Source organism: Musca autumnalis, unplaced genomic scaffold (genome assembly GCF_047663935.1).
Source record: "Musca autumnalis isolate F117 unplaced genomic scaffold, ASM4766393v1 scaffold_4, whole genome shotgun sequence".
Lineage (NCBI taxonomy): Eukaryota > Metazoa > Arthropoda > Insecta > Diptera > Muscidae > Musca > Musca autumnalis.
Window position 1 is genome coordinate 136,298,913 of NW_027411977.1, and position 21,809 is coordinate 136,320,721.

At 37.1% G+C, this 21,809-nt stretch overlaps 1 protein-coding gene across 1 annotated transcript in view; it reads left to right on the forward strand.

The window, feature by feature from the left end:
* Positions 1 to 21,809, forward strand: part of Glut1 (Glucose transporter 1) — a 209,758-nt gene that overhangs the window by 91,214 nt on the left and 96,735 nt on the right. The window contains 1 exon segment of the mRNA XM_073984030.1: positions 8,433 to 8,649. Coding sequence (XP_073840131.1) covers positions 8,433 to 8,649 — 217 coding nt within the window.

Here is a 21,809-nt window from a genome sequence, read left to right on the forward strand (position 1 = left end):
GATAACACTGTGCAACAAAATGGAGTTGAAAGTCTGGGGCACGGAAAATTGCTCTTGGGGAAGAAAGGCCTTGGTGAGTATATTATGAACCCCGAAGGACAGATCCGCCGTGAGTCGAACTTCCGCGTTATGGCGTGATGAAATTTTTGTTAGAGACCCTGTGGCCATCAGGAATTAGCGTTATATCTTTGTTCATTGTTGCTTAAGTGCTCTACAAAAACAACAAACAAATATATAATGCTAATTCATGATGGCTTACAGGGTCTCTTGCAAAAACTTCATCACGCCATAACGCGGAAGTTCGAATCACGGCGCATCTGTCCTTCGGGGTTTTTAATATACACACACCAAGGGCTTTCATCTCCAAAAGGAATTATCTCTGTCCCAACATTTGTGTTCACAGTGTAATTTAAGCAATAGTGGGAGACAGTAGGAGTCTAACCATTGTCGAAAAGTTGTTCCACCTAAAATTGTAAAAGGACCCTAATTATTCCATTTTAATTAGGACTATTTTATGGTGGAGGGTATAAAAAGTTCGGCCCGGCCGAACTTAACGATTTTTTACTTGTTTATATTTTGTTTCATGTGTTTGGAGGAAATTTAGACTTTCACTTGTATCCAAATCCGATTTATATAAGAATTGTACAACGAAAGCAAAACAATGTCAAAAACTCAAATAACAAATTTGGCTCATTTGAATAGAACCCCCATTCCAAACTTGGGTATACAGAAAGATTGTATTAGAATATCGATGAATATTCACTTTATATTGAAAACGAAGTACTTTCAGTAATATTTAATATACGTATATCCCTCCTGATAAAGGGTGCACTCGTAAATCCTGATTTGGCAAGGTTTCTTTTTATAATCAAGTGTAATGCCTGTCAAGGCTTGCCTTTTTCCTTCAGGATGTTAATTTTTGGACGCGTACAGTCTACTAGAGTCATAGATTCTACGCATAAGCCATTCCCATCCATTTTAGAGAATATTTACCACCGTAGAACATGGCGATCCGTTCAGGATATCTTCTCAAAAATTTAAGTTTTGATGACTTGAAGTGTATAAAAGTTTAAAAAATCGCTATGAAATTACCACCCCGGACATCCGCAAATGCTTCTCACTTTTGGAAAATCCTGTTTTAGAACTCCTTTGAACAAGACTTGGGAACCCGTCATATCCCTTAAGTCGGACAATCTCCCTATCCTCATCTCCATCAATAGACCAACCGACTTCATAACCTCTGAACGCCGTACTTTCATTAACCATGGGAAAGCTAACTGGCAAGGATTCAGAGAATTCACCGACCAACGCTTTAAAGAACTGCCCAATCCCTCCGATGTTCGGGTAGCAGAGAGGAATTTCCGAGACATCATCACTACTGCAGCTGCTCCCATATTCCTGCTGGTCGAATACCTGAAATAAGACCTAATTTCCTAGCAATGGCGACAGATTTAGCAATCAAGCGTGATGAGCTTTGCCGTACTAACCCTTGTGATCCTAGAGTCAGAGAACTGACAGTGGAACTCGTTGGGTTAAAGCATCTGAAGTGCTGCAAAATTGGAACCGGTTGTAGTAAGTTGTGGGCAACGGTTAAAGTGCTATCGAACCTTGGTAAAAAGGATGATCTGTCATGTTTAACGGTGTTGATGTGACAGATTCGAAAAGTGCGCGGGCTATTTTTGCCGACAATTTATCGACCAGTCCGATAGCGATCGGGCAAAGAGAAGAGTTTTACGTCATTTGCGATATCTTCCAGCCGAGGAGGAAACACGACAATTTGCGATGGGTGATGTTGCAGATGTTATCCGAAGCGCAAAATCATACAAACCGCTTGGACCTGACGAAATTTAAATGGTGATGCTAAGCCACCTGGATGACCCGGCAGTCGAGTATTTAAGCAAGGTCCTCAACCTATCACTAGGCACCCTAATAGTTCCCGAAGCCAGGTAAAGATGCCAGCATCGGTGAATCATACAGCCCGATCTTACTTTTATCACCAGTAGCAAAGATACTTGAGGCGTTACACCACCCCAGCATCAGAGCTTGTTATCCAGTTGCGGATCATCAACACGGGTGCTGGAAGTAGAATAATACCACAACAGCACTGCACGCCATTTCCACATATATAAGCCGAGGGCTCAACCAGGACAACCGTGCCACAGAACAGTGATGGTAGCATTGGATCTGAGCAAAGCTTTTGATACGGTAAGCCATGCTAAGCTGTTCGAGGAAGTCGAGAATACTACCGTTCCAGTCTCTGAAACACTGGGTCACTACCTCCTTGGGTGTTCGCCAGTCATATGTAGAATTCAGAAACAAGAAGTCCAATCCCCGTAGAGAGAGGCAGGGAGTTCGCCAAGGAGGACTGATATCTCCGGAACTGTTTAACCTATACCTTTCCGCAATTCCACGCCCTCCCGACGGGATTGAGTTAATTACGTACGCGGATTGATAGCAGTTGTGACAGTCTAAACGCCTATCTCATTGATCTTGTTGAGTTCTTCCCCGCGAGGAATATGAAAATATCCACCACTAAGTCATCAGCCATACTGTTCACCACATGGACGGCGTAAATAAGGCTTCCACTGAATGTGTCATAAATTCCGACCACAAAGTACCCCAAAGTCCTGGGGGTCATATCGCAGTTATGTCGATATGACGAGAAACAGGAACAAGGTCCTAAAGTCCCTAGCCGGCAGTACTTGGGGTGCTGATAAAAAAACATTGTTAACCACATACAACGCGATAGTTCGGTCTGTGGTAAGCTATGCGGCGCCAGTTTGGTTTACCAACATAAGTGACACGCAAAGGAATAACTTGCGAATCTGCCAGAATGCACCCCTGAGAACTGCAACAGGGTGTCTACTCATTTCTTCAGTGAGCCATTTTCATGAGGAGTCTAAGACCTTGCCGGTGCGTCTGCACAACAGGATGTTGTCGATGCAATATTTGCTTGGATGTTGTAGGCAAAACCATCTAAAACACCACCTAGTGGGTCGGTTCCTGCCGCCCAGGCGAGTCAGGGTGGATCTGGAGAGGGAGGAACAAAGATCCAAAGGGAACCTCTAGATCAACTAGCTTATCAGGCAATCCCGATGGGATTGAGTTAGCAGTCTAAACGCCTATCTCATTGATCTTGTTGAGTTCTTCCCCGCGAGGAATATGAAAATATCCACCACTAAGTCATCAGCCATACTGTTCACCACATGGACGGCGTAAATAAGGCTTCCACTGAATGTGTCATAAATTCCGACCACAAAGTACCCCAAAGTCCTGGGGGTCATATCGCAGTTATGTCGATATGACGAGAAACAGGAACAAGGTCCTAAAGTCCCTAGCCGGCAGTACTTGGGGTGCTGATAAAAAAACATTGTTAACCACATACAACGCGATAGTTCGGTCTGTGGTAAGCTATGCGGCGCCAGTTTGGTTTACCAACATAAGTGACACGCAAAGGAATAACTTGCGAATCTGCCAGAATGCACCCCTGAGAACTGCAACAGGGTGTCTACTCATTTCTTCAGTGAGCCATTTTCATGAGGAGTCTAAGACCTTGCCGGTGCGTCTGCACAACAGGATGTTGTCGATGCAATATTTGCTTGGATGTTGTAGGCAAAACCATCTAAAACACCACCTAGTGGGTCGGTTCCTGCCGCCCAGGCGAGTCAGGGTGGATCTGGAGAGGGAGGAACAAAGATCCAAAGGGAACCTCTAGATCAACTAGCTTCAGGCAGGTTTGAGAGTTCGCATTATACGCAGCACCTTACGACAGACAGACGGACGGACGGATATTGCTAAATCAACACCATATTGTCTGAAACGGGTTTCGTCCAAACACACTTAGGTTCTAGAACCATTATTTAAATGAGGCACAATTTGGTCGCACATTTTGGCTCGTTAATCTGTAGGCTAAGGTTATAATAATTGTGTGTAGTTAATACCATACTAGACAACTGCTGCTGATTGGTTTACGTTGCGGCATTGCGTATGTTCAATATACCGTTTTGAAAACCACATACTCGTGTAATGATTGCTATTCCGCTATAATATACATATGTGTAATTATATTTAGCCTGATGAGTTGAGAAATCTCAGAAGGTCCCCTAAACATAGTTCGGTTGTCTAAGCGAAGGAAGGTCGTCCTGGAACTTTAAATCTTGGTTCCGTCGATTTTGTCTAATCAGAAATTTTGTGCATTTGACGTTGTAATTTGGTCATGTAGATTTTGATATTTGACATGTTCCAGTTTTGCCCAATCGGATATCTGCTTGCGATAGTCCTTAATAGCTCAGACAAAATAGACATCCGTATAAGGGGGAAATAGCATAAATTCCCATAAAGCTTGCTTTGTTTGTCATTGGAAGCAATGCTTGTTTCCCAGTCTTTCCAGTGGATCCACGACAGCCTCTATTATCTAGAGAACTAGACTCATGTTGTTCAGTGACCAGCGTACGTAAAAATACTTTAAATAACATTTCCAATCGTTTCGTATTTTCCATAGGAACAATACAAAACGAAACATAGCCCACGCTGGCAGAGTTCGCTGTTTAGTTTCGTTTTGTTTACATTCGTGAGTACGAACAAAACGATTAACGAAAAGTACTTAACTCCACAAGAGCAGATAGAAAACTAAATAGTACTAAACACATGTGAATAAATCAAAAACGTTTGGTGGTTGATAAAATATTCACTGTGTTATGTTGATGTTAGATTATGGGGTTGTTATGTGTGTGTCACTGACCATAACGCACGGCAAACGTTTGCCAAAAAATCTGTTTGTAACTCGGTAAAGCATAGCCGAAGTACATTTAAGCAATCGTACGGTTTTCGTCTTTTTACATTGAAAAGTTTGTGGTTTTGTTTTGGTTGTGAGAATGAAACCATTCAGAGAAGCTGAAAAGTTTGTGGCTTTGTGTGATTGGTACGGGAATAGTTTTGTTTGTTTACATTCATTGTCAGTGACTAGTGGCGATTACGGACCAATTGTCCTTTGGAAGAAACATCCTTTTACATCTTCACCAGTCCTTTGGGTAGGGGACGGCTTTCCCTTTTTGTCGTTAGCCACAGCAATCATTAGGTTGTCCTTTATAATTTCGTTAAAAGACCGTTTTATTCTAATATACTTTTGTATTTTTTTAAATTTGATGCGCTAAATGCAGTTTTTATACTTCTTTTGTTTGACAGAAGATCGCGAAGCAAAATTTTTTTAAGTTTCTGATATAATGCCCCGATCAGTGGAAAAAAGGGTCCTCTTTTGCCCGGTTTAGATGAGGCTATCAAATCCAAACCCGATCTAACAACACGAAACCCAACTAGGGTTTTTGTAATCTCGATATGTACTTTTAGAAAATGCCCATTATAAGTTGTTTGTATTTTCAGTGTTGCACAGTGCAATCATATTTGGTTGGTTCCCCAAATAAATAAAATGGAGCTACTTAGTAATCAACAGTGTTGATTTATATGACATTACCCATCAAAAATTCGGATCCGTTAGTCATTATGTAACCCATTACAATGTAATGTAAACAAAAATAACTACTCCTTGCTAATTTATGAGTGCGGTGGCACAGAGCGTGTGTGTCCGACTACAAATCCGACGGTTGTGTGTTCAACACTCACCGTCGGCCGGATATTTTTATTAAAAAAGCAGACAGATCAAATTAAATTAAAACAAGTAAGAAAGTATCAGTCAACTGTGCTGAGGGAGATATACAAAAAAAAACAAACTAAACACATTAATTATATCGTATATAAATATATCGATTTTGAATCAAGAGTTTGCTTTAAAATATGTAGGTACCGTAATGTGGGGCTCTACCAAATCACTGACATATACCAAATATGTTTAGTAGCTAAACTTCTTCATAAAGGACTCGAAATATTTAATTCGTTTTAGAGTTATCTTGCACAATAGCCATTTTAGTATGTGCCGGCAGGGTTTTGGAGCTTTTGGGCCATTATCTCAGGAAGTACCGTTGCAAATGAGGCCGCTAGGAAAACCTATGAAAAAAGAATCCAAACAATGCGAGAGGCGATCTTAAACATCACTTTTTCCTAGGGAGGTACCCGAAGGAGTGGTCCGATATAGTCCATATTCCAACCTGATATATGACTGGATGAAATAGTACGATGTGCAAAGTCTGCACCAATCAGAAATTCCCTGCGAGAACTTGCGCAAGACAAAAATGTACCGTCGTAAAGGGAGCCGCAAGGACAACCTTCTGAAACAAATTTCAGAACGACCCGGAAGGAGCTCTTAAACTTCACTTTATCCGAATTTTGTGTGGGAGGTATCGGAAGGAGTGGACCGATATAGTCCATATTCGAACCCGATATACATCTGGAAGGAATAATACGATGTGCGAAGTTTGGCCCAAATCAATTGCTCCCTTCGAGAGTTATCGTTCATACTATTTTACAGGAAAATTTTGAACTTTTGTGGGGGAGGTACCAGAAGGAGTGGACCGATATGGCCCATTATCGAACTTAAACTAAGCTTGGACAAAATAATACCATAGCCAAAATTTCTTTCGAATCGGTTAATCCGTTCGAGAGTTATTATTCAGTGCGACATGCCCTTGTTAAAATAATAGGTTTAGTAGCGGGGCTTTGTAAATAGGGATATGGGGTGTGGTAAATTCCAAATGGAGTTGAAGGTATTAGACTACAAAAAAAAAAAAAAAAAAAAAAAAAAACATTGTTCCACAACATCCCATACGGGACAAGGGAGACTTCTCTCATATCAATGAGTGCACCCCGATTCATATTTAGCTCAATGATATGGGACCTACTGTTTATCTCCGAGTCCGAACGGCGTGTCATAAGACACCACTTATAGAGACGTTTTTCAAGGCTGAAATACTCAGGAAATGTCGCCAACATTACTGATGGGTATTTTGCCACCGTTGAAAAATGTTTGGTGTTGCCTGGCCGGGGAATCGAACCACCGACTTTCTGCGTGCAAGGCGGGCGTGCATACCATTGCACCACGGTGGCACCGTGATGGTATTAGATTAGATGTGAAAAACCCCAAAAGGGTGTAAAGTTCTCAGGCCAATTTTTAATTTTATGATAAATTTCCTATATAAAGGTACCTCCCAAGTCCACGTTTCCAAGCAATACTGTCTGGGGAGTGAAATTTAATACCCTTTTGGGATTTTGCCCTTCTGACCTAAATCCATCAACTTTATTTAGAATTTACCACACCCCATACCAAATCGGTTTGGAACATGGACTTGGGAGGTACCGTTATAAGGGGGATATACCAAATATATAATCATATTGAAAATCTTCTGGAGGAAAGAAACAAAAATAATAATGTCCAGCCAAATCGATTGAAAATGTGACCCTCGAAATAGGTAAAATCAGGAGGCACCTTTATATGAGCGCTGCTTCGAAACATGAACTATGAACATTTTCTGCGAAAGGGTGCTCTTCGCCCTTGGGAAACAATGAGGCCAAATTAGAGCCTAATCAATTGGAAAATATGGTAGAGACGACAAAACTTGCACCTATATTAATGATTTTTTGCGTAGATGGTTTCTATTTACTTAGAACTGCAAATACCAATATTTGGCGACATTTGTTAGAAATTATGGGTAAACAGTAAAAAATACTGGAAATCGGGGTAGACTCTTATATGGGGGTTATACTAAAAAATGGACCGACATGAATCATTTTTGTACCAATGACTCTATATGTAATCCAAAGGTCTCTATCAATTTTCAAAGCTTTATCTTTAATCTTGCGAAGTGTAGCGCATAATATTGGGGACCCATAGCCTTTGGTTACGGTGATAGGGGCTATAAAAAAGTTTGGCCTGAGAATCCAAAACGCATTTGCGGTTTTGATCTACTAGCAGCATACTATTACCCCAGACCATGACCTGAAATTTGTTGCATAGTGTTATCGCTTCGTCTAAAAATACCTTATCTGTTATCATTTTACTTTTGTTAAAATCCTATTGATGTTTGATAGGTACACAATTTTTTTCCGACTTGGTTTTCATACGTCAAAAAAGTAAGTCATACACCTATAGTAGTTAGATTAATAACATTTTCGAAGTATTTTACAAATTGTAGAACATAAAAAATCTATACCACAAAGTGCTGCTATAAAAGCGCAAATTACATGAAGAGACAGAAGTAGACCCTTCTGAGGACCAATAAAAGAAGCGTACAGCTGTAACATAATACACGTTTAGTGACATTCCTAACTTTTTTTTTTTTTTTTTTTTTGACAAAATTATACATTTAATATTTCACACACGCACCATCCAAAACAGACACACGCACACACACAAACACATATTCTATACTTGTTAAAACTTGTAACAATGTTTTCTGTTTTTCTTGATGTTTTTCTTTCTCTATTCTCTTCCTGCTGCATTAACATTTTTCTATCTCAAATGGATTTATTGTCGTCCTATGCAGACGCCTATACAAATACACGCAACAGTGGTAGTGGTGGTTTCGCTAGTTCAAATACAAATAACGGTAATACAGTTGGTCGTTTTTATCGTCATTCCTTTAGTTATGTACCAAAACGCTCTCGTCACTCACAAAACGAACGTGAACGAAATGCAAATTACGAATCGAGATTAAGATGTCATGGCGAAGATGAAGCAACCCTGCGGCAACTGCTACTTGAGTATGTAAACCAATATCAAAAAAAAAACCTAACCAAATAAAAAATACATATTATGTATCTTAAACACACTCATATGCATATAAACTACACATACACACATGCATAAAAACCAAGTCCAAATAAAATATTCAAATATAAAACCAAAAACAAAAAAAATCATACATAAATAAATAACCGCACATACCAAATAAATTAAATATATGAAAAAATTACTGTAGAACTCTCCCACCCAGCTTTTTTATACTACTAAACCAAAACTTTAACTACATACAAATACAAGTACATATTAGTGTTTGTATAATGTGTACATATGCCATATGGGACGTTTCATATCGAAACAGGATCAGAAAATTGCGTATTTCTATAAAATGCCGAATACCATCACATATAAAAATGTGACAAGGTCGACATTCAAATGCATTGTCACGGAATTAGATTTAGCTTAATTCCGTGTGGACGTTGTTTTATTCGCCGATACGATTTGTATCAAATAAAATGAGTGCTCGTTTCTAAAAATGCGTTATTCATTTATTCCAAAAGACTCATTTCCGATAAAAGAATAAGGAAAAATCGATCTTTGTTGCCCTTGCTCTTTTATTCTTTTATCAGAAATGGCTCCTATATTTATACTCACTCGCTGAAGCAAAGACTTTTCCACCATCCTCATATAGTAGGTTCCCAATATTCAAGCGAAATGCTACCCGATTAACAGATACGCATACAAACAGACGGATGAATATTTGCAAAGACAGTATAGTGAGGGCGCCCACTGAGTTGTTTTTGCATTTGCTTCTCTCTCTCATTTACAGTGTTAGTTAATGAAAACAAACAATAAATATCATGTGGTTGTTGTTTTCTTCACTCATACATACCCACATACTAAAACATTGATGAAAATTCTTGGGCGACGCTGGTATAAGGTGTGATAAATACGAGAGAGAGTAGAAGGGGTTACAATGAATGGCGTCACGATGTTAAAGCATAACTGAATGATCAAAACATAATGAGAGAGAGAGTACAACAAGAACAATAGCAAAATAAAAATGGAAAAAAATTGAGTGGGAATTCTATAAAGTTGTTGTTGTTGTAAATTTGATTTATATAACATAAATGATTAATAAAAAAGTTACGCTACAGTTGAAAAATCTTAAATTAATGGAAATTCATGTAAAAAATAACCTAAATATGTCAGTTACTTTAGCAAAAGTATTTTGTGGTCAAGAAACCGTTAAAATTTTTTCTAGATGCATCTCTTACTAACTGTCAGAGACACCCTTATCTTAAAGTATGTATGTCACGTTGGTTTTAGTAACAACTCCTCATGGAATGGATGGATGGGATCTGATGCTAAGCAATGTATTTTACCAGTTCTTCATTCGTGCACTTCCAATTCCATAGTAAAATTATGCTGTTAGACAATTTAGCACTTTACTTTTATTTCCAATTAACTAATGTTGAGTCTTTGACTAATACATATTGCGTGGTAATAGTATAAAGCTTCTCTTTAATTTAGTCTTGTTTGACATGGACCGAACCATATGAAACATGCACAAAATACAAACATTTAATGTTTTGTTACATTAATGAAAACATTGAATTTCTAAACAATAAAACATATTTTTAACTCATGTAGACTGTTTACGATTATTTCTATTTTTCTTTTACATTTATATTTAACTCTGGTCGAACTACATAAAAAAATTTAATACAAAAAATCTGTATTTTTTTAGTTGTTCCTGATGTAAAGTTTATTTCTCAAAAAAAAAAAGAAAAAAAACAATAACATACAAAATCACAGTAGAAAATGTTTTTGCTGAAGTTTATGGAGTTTGAAGTTTATCTAAAGAAATTTGCATATTTCATTTTTGATATTGAATTTCATAATATTTATCAGAAATATCAGGAGGGCAGGCCGAACATCGGCTACGCCAATTAATCATATTATCACGTTTATACCATCATCTAAGGATGGTATACATATTAGACTAACCCAAAAAAAGGTTATTGAAACTCCTACTCCCCTAAATTTTGTCCATTATATAAAACCTTATATATGAAATTTTGTAGCGATTGGTTCCATAGAAATTTGTGTGGGCCAAAGGTTCATTTTGATGGCCAAAACAGCAGCAACACAAATGCGTAAGCATGTGTGCTTTAGTGCATTCCTTAAAGTTCCTCTTTTTTCAGGAAGGAGTTTGCCACGCCCACACCTTCAGATACTTTAGTTTAATTTTTTGCTAGTTTAGTTTTAATATTATTGTCAATTATAAAGAATATTTTTCTCTGAGACACATGCAGTATCTCCTTGCGCTAGTATTCTTATCACCAATTCATACAGTAACACGTCTAGTATCAAATAGAGTTAGGTAGTCCAGTTCATAGTTCACTGTACTAGTTTCAAATGTATGAGTAACGTCATGAAATCTTACGTGTGATATAACGTATACGTACTTTGTTCACAAAAATCCTGTTGCCATTGGAATTGCGTAGTGAACTAGATAGTTCCTTATAGTTCATTTGGCACAACTCTAGTATCAGTGCTTACTATGTAACGATCAAAATTCGTAGCCTCGTTTTTATACCCTCAGCATTTATGCTAACGAGGGTATATAAACTTTGATACGACCAAAAATGGGCGAAATAACAATTAAGACCCAAGTTGGGTTATCAAAGTTTATATACCCTCGTTTGTGGACGAAATTCGTTTCAGAAAATTTGGAGTCGTTTTAGCCATTTCCGTCCGTCTGTCTGGCTGGCTGGTACGCCGATTCGAACCTAATTTTGCACTTCGTAATATTTTGCCCAAACTTAGTTTAAGTCTTCTGGTACCTCCCACAAAGGTTTCACACTTTTCGCTACAATTTGGTCCAAACTTTAAATCTCATAATATTATCCAAATGAATGAAAACTTCGAAAGTGGTCCATATCGATCTTCTCCTTAGGGTACCTCCCACAAAAAAGTTCAACATTGATGTTTAAGTGCAGTTTACTGTCTGTTCGAATATCATTTGAATTTTTTTAAGGTACTACTTGTGGTTCTGTTTACAGTGATATTATTTTTTCTGGGCAAGTCCATGCTTCCTGACATAGTGAAATGACTGGAAGTCGTGCTATCTATTGAAAATAAATAGCTCCCAAAATAAGATCCACTTCCAAAATGGACCATGACAATGCATACCTTCAGGTACCTCCTCCGCAACAATTTTGTCGACAAGTTCGTATGTCCCAAACGGACCACAATATCTAAAAACCTCCTAAATTCATACTTATTGGGGAACATGATTTTGATTGTGTCACCGTTAGTTGATCTGTATGTCAATACACCCATTCTGACTTTACTCATTTACTTTGGAATAAATAATTTCAGTATGTGCATTATTTAAATTAACCGACAAACTGATCACATAGTGGCAAATCAGATAAACTAACATACATAAAGACAACGAGCGGTACCATGGCAGCTAATAGTAAAATTAAAGGACGGCACCATACTATCAGCTGGGCGAACAACGTCAGCATGCAATCAGCTGGGATAGCTGAGTCGGTGTGTTGGCCGGCCACCACAACGGGTATAAATGAGGTTGCAAACAGACAATCGGGGCAGCTTTTCGAGCCGCTACCGTACCAATGCCGCTGCCAACTATTCTGCCATCAGCAGTCTACGGGCCGATGCTGTGCCAACTCCGCCGCTGATTGCCCTGTCGTCAACATCCTCCGGCCGCTGTTCTGCCAAAAAGCAATCGCCAAACGCTCGGCCGCCAACGTTTACCCTCTTCATGCCCAAACGTAGTCTCAAACCGAAGAGCCCCCATCATCGCCATATTAATACTCAATATAGTGTCGTGTTACTTGTAATTTTTACTACTACGTGCCTTTCATCTCTCTCTAATACCCTATAACAAATAAATGCTTGAGACGACCCTGGCACCGCTGAACCTACCCCAGCTTCAAAGTCAAAATATGTCGCCACAGCTAGTCCAAAATTGCTACTGCTGGAAAATTGTATTTCTCCCTTTATTTCATAATTGATGTTGTCTGTTTAGTTCATGGCGCTAACAAGGTAGATAACGTCACTAACAACCTCAAATGTTGTAGATTTCCAATTCCAATACCATCAACTTGGTCTTATGGCTGTTTGTTCCCAAACACACTTTAGCAGGTTTTCTCTCGACTTTTTTTCAGTTCGTTACTTTTTTTGTAGTTCGATCCACGATATCAATGTCGTTGACAAAAGCTAGTAAAATGTGGCCTTTAGTGTACCTTATGTCAGTTTTATTCTCAATTTTTATTATACAAGTTTTATCCCATGTCTGAAACGTCGCTACATACTGAAACTTTGGAACAGATTATTTTCCACTTGAGCTAAGCATCTACTGTTATCTTCGCAGTTACTGTTATCTTACTAAGTCGTATAAGCATGGCATGGCTTCATATACCACTGAATGTCAATGAAGAGTTGTCAAAAACAGCATGATAGCGAAGAAAAAAATGTTTAGTATCGATTAGCTATTACACTGCGCAACACTGAAAATGCAAACAACTTCTAGTATGCATTCTTTGAAAGAGACAACAAAACCCTAGTAGGGTTTTGTTCTGTCAGATCCAGTTCGGATTTTATATTCTCATCCTAACCGGACTAAAACTGCAGCTTTTTGCATATATCGGGCCTTTGTCTGAGAAACGATTAGGAATTTGGCCTTGCTGTCTTTGGTAATATTGTAATCCTAAACTAGTATAACTTATCTTTTGAACATACCACCAAAGGCATCAAAATCGATCAAATATAGACAATTTTAAATAATTGCTGAAATTCTGGTCAGTATCAGTTTGCAAAAATCTTCCAAATAAAGTTCACAGCAATTCTTCAGAACATTCTGAAATTCTAAAATGATTACTTCGTGTTTTTTCAGCGTTCAGTTCACACCAACAGTTTATTCTCGCATTTCGGATTTCACCACATTATTGACATATTTATGAAATCGTCGTTGAAAAATATACTGAAAACAGCCTGAAAGATGCATTTTACAACAATGGCATGTTCTGCTGAGTTGTGTATTACATTTCATCGAATATTTTTACAAAAGAAAATATTAAGAAAATAACAGTTTTGGAGATATGGTGCGAAATGTATACACATTATGGAATTTTTAGATATATTATACAATTTGAGGCAATAAATGTAGATTTTGGAGATTTGGCCCTGTCTGTACTTTCAAAAAATCCTCAGCTCCAGTTTTTTCCACAATGTTGCACAATGTTGCACAGTGTTATTAAGCCTTCTCTAGAATTTTACGCCTAGTGTATATGTATGTATCTAGGCAATAGTGGATTTACTGGGTATAATGACGCATTGATATGTATGTAAGCGACCATAGGGATCAGTTGTTCACTCCGCAGCGATTGGGTACATACTTTCGACTCTGTAATTTGTACATAAAGTATTATCTCAATTTTTGTGGACAGGACATAGGATACACAAGTTCTAATCGTCGGGTATGTGTTTCTCATGTCAGATGGTGAGAACTTGCATCAGCTATCAGTGTACCTATAACCTTCAGTTTTGAATCTGGCTAACCATTGGCCCCTACTGCCTTATTATTCTTCAGCCTACTTATAGTTGTCTGCGATAAACATATGCTAGTTTTTCTTTTGATCTTTTAGTCTTTGTAAGAATTTTCGGATTTAGTGTATATTAGTGTACATCTCGATATTTTTACATTTTTATACCCTCCACCATAATATGGAGGGTATAATTAAATTTGTCATTCCGTTTGTAACACATCAAAATTTTCATCGCTTTATAATTTGGTATGGAAGTTTCTCTTACTCCTAGGATGTTTGGTATTGAAAATGGGCTATATCGGTCCACGTTTTGTTATAGCCCCCATAGAACGGTACCTCCCGATTTTCGTTATTTTAGAGGTTTTAGCCTCATTATCACACCGAAATGGCTAAAATTTGGTATTTAGTCTTCGTTGGGAGCATACAACTGTCGGTATATGTCCAAGCCTTCATATGGCCCCTATAGATCGGCACCTCCCGATGTTCGGTATTTTGAAAGTTGTGGACTCAATATCCCACCGAAATGGCTGGAATTTGCTATTTAGTCTTCGTTGGGGGTATTAAACTTTCTTCCTAAAATTTGTCGGTATAAGTCCACGTCTTCATATAAGCCCCATAAAACTACTTACTTACTTACTTACTTAGCTGGCCCATTACAGAACATTTGTTCTATAGGTCGAACTAAGAAAAGATCTCCAATTCTCTCTAGCCCCATAAAACTACACCTCACAATTTTCGACATTTTGAAGGTTGTGGCCACAATATCCAACCCAAATTGTTGAAATTTGGCATTTAGTCTCCATTGGTGGTAAAAAACTTTAAACCAGAAATTTGTCGGTATAGGATCAGGTCCTCATACAGCCTCCCGATTTTCTGTAGTTTGAAGGTTTTATCGCCATTATTAAGCCGAAATGGCTGAAATTCCTTTATTCCTTTAGAGGAATGAAGGAAAGGACCACTCAACATAGATTTTTCAGGGAACCAGGCTACCCAACCCTAGATTTTGAATACTGTTGCTTATTATAGCCAGCCATTTAAGGTTGAACGATAAGAAAATTATTTGACAGATTCAGATAGTTAATTCCATATTGACTATATAACTGAGTTGGCAGTGGATATCTAATAAGTCGAGATTTGGACTGAAAACTTTAAAAAACTTTAATGTTCTTATATTACCGACTCTACAGTTTGAAAAATTCTAGTGTGCGGATTACCGAGTTGTCTGGATTAACGAGTGACCGGATTATCGAGACTATACTGTATATATATTCTTGATCAGGATAAAAATCGGAGTCGATATAGCCATGTCCCTCTGTTGCAATCACTCTAATAGAGATTTGCGGTATTTTGAGATTTTAGCTACATTTTTGACCAAACTATGTACTTGTAAATTAACATTTGGGGTTCCTAGTGGTTACAAAATACCTACACAGAAAAATTGTTTGTGTACGAGTAGGTCCACGTTTTGGTATAGTTCCCATATAACGGTACCTCCCTTTTTCGGTATTTTGAGGATTTTAGCAACATTTTTTATCCGAACTACCTGTAATTTGACAGTTGAGGTTCCTAGTGGTCACAAAATACCTCCACTAAAAATTGTCAACATTGATCTAGGTTCGGTATTTTGAGCATTTTAGCCACATTTCTTGACTGAACTACCTGTAATTTAACATTTGAGGTTGTCAATTGGGTCCATGTTTTGGCATAGCCTCCCTATAACGGTACATTTTTAAACCGAATTTTCTCTTATTTGCCATTTGAGGTTCATATCGGTCACAACACCTCTCCACTGAGAATTGCCAATATATCTCCATGTTTTTGGTATAGCCACCATATGAAGTTCCTCCACGATTTTAGGTTTGTTGAAGAGTTTAGCCGAACTATCTGTAATTCCACTAAAATGTGTCAACAAATGGCCACCCTTTAATATAGCTCTAGATTAATTTTTTACCTTATGTAGGCATTTGAGGTATACTTGGTCACAAAATATCTCCAGCTGAAATTGTGGACAGTAAAGAAAATAGTTATTATATTTTAGTTCAGAATATTTTATGGTGAAGGGTATCAAAAGTTCGGGCCGGCCGAACTTAACTATATCTTACTCGTTTTTTTTTTTAGTTTTTTGATATTGATTTTTCTTTCTTTGATTTAAAGTTAGTTCAGGCGCACCGTGTATACTGGAACTAATTATTATTAAAGCATTATACATCCAATACCATCTGCCGAAGACAAGAATGATCAAACTAAAACTAGTCTGTAGATTTCCATCAAATTGTCGCTCGTCTTTAATCCATAGGGATGAAGTAAGATGTTTTATCCATCTGCTAAATACAAATCCACAACCGAACTTATATATGGGGTATTTAATACGATATCGTGTTTTAAGCTCTACTGACTCGAATCTGATTGATTTTCTTATATGTATTTATTACTTGTAAGAACATAAAAACTATTAAATATTCAACCGATCTTATCATTCTGTTTGCTATACATTGGACCAATATTTTCACCTGGTTTATATGTATGTCAAACAGTCTGCATCACTAGACTGGTAAAAGTCTATCTTTTATTTTTGAGAAATAAACTTGAAGCAGGGAATAAACAACAATCACTATACACATTATATTCTTTAAAGCAAACACACACACACAGTCACTCACATAAATAATGTAGTACATACACATATTTAAATTTACAATATAATTGCATACATACATAAATAATAGATTGCCCACATCTGATATTAATAGTGTACATTTTTACACATATTTTGTTTTAAAGTGGCACTTAATATTTATTATAGTAAATTATTGGTTTTATTTATGGAGTTAAAAAGAAAACCGAAACATTAGTGGTTAACATGGAGGGTCAGGGAAGCTCATGAAAGTTTCCAGCCTCCTGGACCGCTAATGATGTCAGCATATATTTTATTGAATGCAAAACCTAAATTAAAAAGAATATATTTTTAATTAATGCTCTTCCTTCTCCTCTCTTTGTTTTTTTTTTCGAAAAATAAATGGACTAAATCACCCAACCCCACCCACCAACTACAACAACTAAACTCTTTTTTCCACCAACCAACAAAAACTGTTATGAAAATTTTAATGAAATAAAATCCCAACCTCTCCCCGTCTAAATACCCCATAATGAAAAATGCATAAATTACGCAGATTATGTTAATTGAAAGCAACGTTAAATACAACATTTTGATGCGTCTACAAACCAGACACTAATATAACGCTAACTTATGTCAATTAATCATTCGAACAAAGAGAAAAACAAGAATACTAAAGCAAAACATCCATCAACACAAGAAATACCTAAAGCGCTAAATGAAAATTCCTAAAAAAGTAATATTAAATTAATTAATTCATCACAAAAAGTTGAAAGCGAGATAGCGCCAACCGAAAGCAGAACGAAACACAAAAAACAGTCCTGGTTTGTCGCTTTTATCCTTACCACTGGGCATTTATACGACATTCACCAAATACGGCAACAAATTGTTTTGTTTTTTTGTTTTCCCCTCAAATACAAAAACAAACCAAACAGAAATAATACCTGACGTACCGAAAGTCACTAAATATTGTCTTAAATGTATATTTATTGTAAAATAATTTGAAAAGCAAAACAAAAACTAAAGACTTAAAACTCAAAACTCAAACTCCCATAAAGCGGAACAATCACCAAAAAAAAACGAAAAAGAAACGAAAAACCAAATCATCAACTCATCATTACAATTATAACACCCTCACAATTTCTAAAAACAATAAAAACAAAACAAGGCATACATTTCACAGTTTTAAAATTAGCAATCCCTGAAATCGAACTGTCATCATACGCCTAACATACGAAGAAACAAAAGAACCACAGCATCCTTCCTTCCAATTAATCCATATTCAAAAAATAAATTCAAGCTCGCCACAGAACAGCATTGACCAATAACCGCAATCATGATGATGGAAACAATGCCCCCCAGGTATTCAAAACTAAATTGTTTTAAGTCTCTTACTAGTAATAATAATTCTTAACATGCCTATCATCATTTCACTTTTTTCTCATTTAACATTAATTACTAACCTTTTGTGATTTTAACAAAACAAAAAAAGAAAAACTAATTAAATAAATTAAAATGTATTAACTAAATTTCAAAGTAATTCATTGGAATGTTTGTTTTCTCTCCATAAATGTTGCACAGTGTGATAATCTTTTCTTCTCTCTGTCTCTATTCTAGTTGAACAATTTTATAAGTTACACTTGTATGAGATACTGTCTATAATGTGTGTCCAGCCACGTGTCGAAGGTCAAATGTTATAGATCAACCACTATTTTAAGAGTTATGACTTCCAATTCGCAATCTCCATAAGTATGGCCCACAAAAATTTAAAATTTTTGGGCTCCAATCTAGTTTAGGGCAACATCCGATAAGTTGAAAGTTTTGCATTGGTTAATCCATGTGGTTCTGATTTCGACGTTATTATTATTTTTCTTTGGAAGTCCGAACTTGCCACTATGTGAGGATGGCTCATTCGTACCTACCAAATTAATGTATCGGGGAGCTGAATCGATCTGAATATGTGTGTATTCCCTGTGGGTATTCCAATAGACACAGTAACAAGTAAAAAAGTGTTGTGAAATAGTATTATGAACAAAAATTAAATAAATAGGAAGTTTTCTGACCGCTGTGAATCCTAATTACCAATTACAAGGACATTACAACTCCAAAATACCTGAAGTCGGACGATATGGTTATATGCCATCAATTTTAGGTGGAGGGTTTTGAACCCCAAATACGAAGTAATAGCTGGTTCGTTCGGAAAATTTCACGATACTTGACATCGAAAGGTACCGTTATACCTGGGCATATGTCCACAATTTTTGGGATAGACGTTTTCGGATCACTGGGATATCTATCTGTCAAATTACTGCCAATTTAGACCGAATTAACGCTTGCGAAGTTTTTTGGCCATTGGGAACCCAAATTGCAGCCCCTTCAAAAGTCTGGCGGTACCGTTATATAGGGCCAATTTAAAATGTGGTCGAGAGGTTTTTTATCCTAAATGGCAACTTAAAGCCAAATTGGTCTGCAAATTTATGTAAAATCCTTAGGGGAGAAGTTTCGTGACTGTCAAATTAGACGTGGTTCAGGCAAAAAAAAATTAGCTAAAACCCGCAAAATAGTGCAAATTTGGAGATCACTTTATATGGGCGCCTAAAGGAATGGACCGACATAGGCCTATTTGGAAGTGAGTATTATTTTGTGAGTCACTCCTCTCGATAGATATCGCGCACACTAGTCATTTCAGTTGGTCAGCATATAATTAAAAGCTTTTGGACCAGGAAACATGGACTTCCCCACGAAAAACATATTATCGCTGTAAACAGAACAATTAGGAGTACCTTCGGTAAAAATTTCCAAAGTATCCTCGAAGAGACCTTAAACGCACTTAAACAAAAATGCTGAACATTGGATCACTTCATTCCTAAAAAAACGTATGAATGTATTTAGGGGGTTTTCAGTATTTTGGAGGTAGCTAAAGGAATGGACCGAAATAGGCCAATTTGGAGTGTGTCTTATTTTGTGAGTCATTCGTCTCGATAGATATCGCGCCCACTAGTCATTTCAGTTGGTCAGCAACCTGTTGCAAAAAAAATCAAAACGGAGGTCCTATACTGCACTATATATAGTCCATATTATAACCGGATTTATGTCTCGTAGAAATATCACGATGTGCAAAGTATGGACCAAATTGGTCACTGACTTCGAGAATTATCGTGCGCAACATTTTAACGAAAAGTTTTGAACTTTTGTGGAAGAGGTACCCAAATAACTTATATATGTATGTAGCATAAAACGTATGATATGGAGGTGGTGTCAGGTTAGATAGCTAGTGCACGTATTTGGTAACGCCCTACTAGCTCATCGGATGGGTAGGTTCGATGACTAACTAGCTCCTCATTTGCTACAGTCATGTTACTTTAGTTATTCGTGCTGCAAAGATGGAGAAAGGCCGATTTTAGAACTCGGTTTATCCGTTGGAGAGTTATCGTGCGCTCCATACACTACATATGTTACCTTAGCGGGTTTTTACAGCTTGCCCCTGAAAAAACTTTTACCGTCGTAATAGGGGCAGCGAATACAAGTTGTTCCGCCAAAAATTAAAAATATTCGAAGGAGGTCTTACCCCCCTGTTTTTGTAACTTATTTTTGTTCGTCCGTCTATATTCGTAATAATTTAGGCATCCATAGCTCTGCCCACAGAAGACATACATACCTAATTTTTCGTATGCAAGTTCTTGCAAAAAATCAAAGCGATTGGCAAGCCTAAAAATTAACTTTTCTGAAATTTTGTGTGGGATGTACCAGAAGGAGACTGATAGATCTGACTGATATAATCCATATTCGAATCTGTTCTACATATGTATGGTAGAAATATTACGATGTACAAGCAATGGATCAAATCAGTTACTGCCTTCGTGAGGTATCGTACCAACCACTTTAGCGGAAAGTTTTTAACTTTTCTGGATGAGGTACCAGAAAGAGTGAACCGAACTTAATCTAAGTTTTTGTACAAAATGTTACGAAGATCAACTTTGATCCGTTCTAGAGTTATGGCATTTTACGTGGCCTAATCGGTGCCTCCTCACACAATGGTCCAAATACTCTAAAAATCCACAATGACTAAGTGAAGTGCATGAGGGTCACGATAACTTTTGAAATGAGTGATCGGTATTGGTCCAACCTTTACACATCGTATTATTTTTCACACTTAAATCATGTTCGAAAATGGACAACATCCATACCACGCCTTCCGTTAGGTACGTACCCACACAAAATATACAAATTATTCGCTAATGTAGAGTTTAGGGGCTTATCTACTAGACATTGTCTAGGACTGTTAAATTATATTCGGGGGTAGGTCCATACTGACAGCGATAATAATTCTTAATCTGTAAAAACACTACTTTCACCAACTATAGCTCGTAAAGCGAGTCCTTGATTCAAACGTACGTCAAATTCGAACATGGGCTATATCCACATCTTTAGGCAGCTCCCTTACAAATATTCAAATATGTAGGCTTAAGAACCGATTGAGAAATCTTTGCGGATAAATTTAGGCTTTATTTCGAATAGTTCTCCCTGTACTTATTAGACCTGGCAAGCTATCGATATTCCCAACATTAGATATTTTCGATATTTCATTTCAATAAATCGATTGCTATCCATATTATCGTTAGATTGTCATCACCATTGTAAATTTAAATGGTGGAAATGTCTATGCTTTGGTGACATTTTGAACAAGTAGTTCACAGAAATATAAAGGAGAAAAACAATTGGTTTTATTTAATAAAAATACACCAAAATACTTTTCCGAAAAATTTTTGCGTTTGACTACGGACTTATTTTCTCACATCCACAAAACCGAAAAGCCGCGAAATTTCTATTTATTTCAATAAATTTTAGGTTAGGGGTTTTTAATCCGATAATATCGATAGACAAACCTATCTATCGATGTAGAATTTTAAATAAATAATCGACATTATCGATAGTGCCATCGATTTTTGCCAGCTCTAGTACTTATCACACCAGTAATATTTAG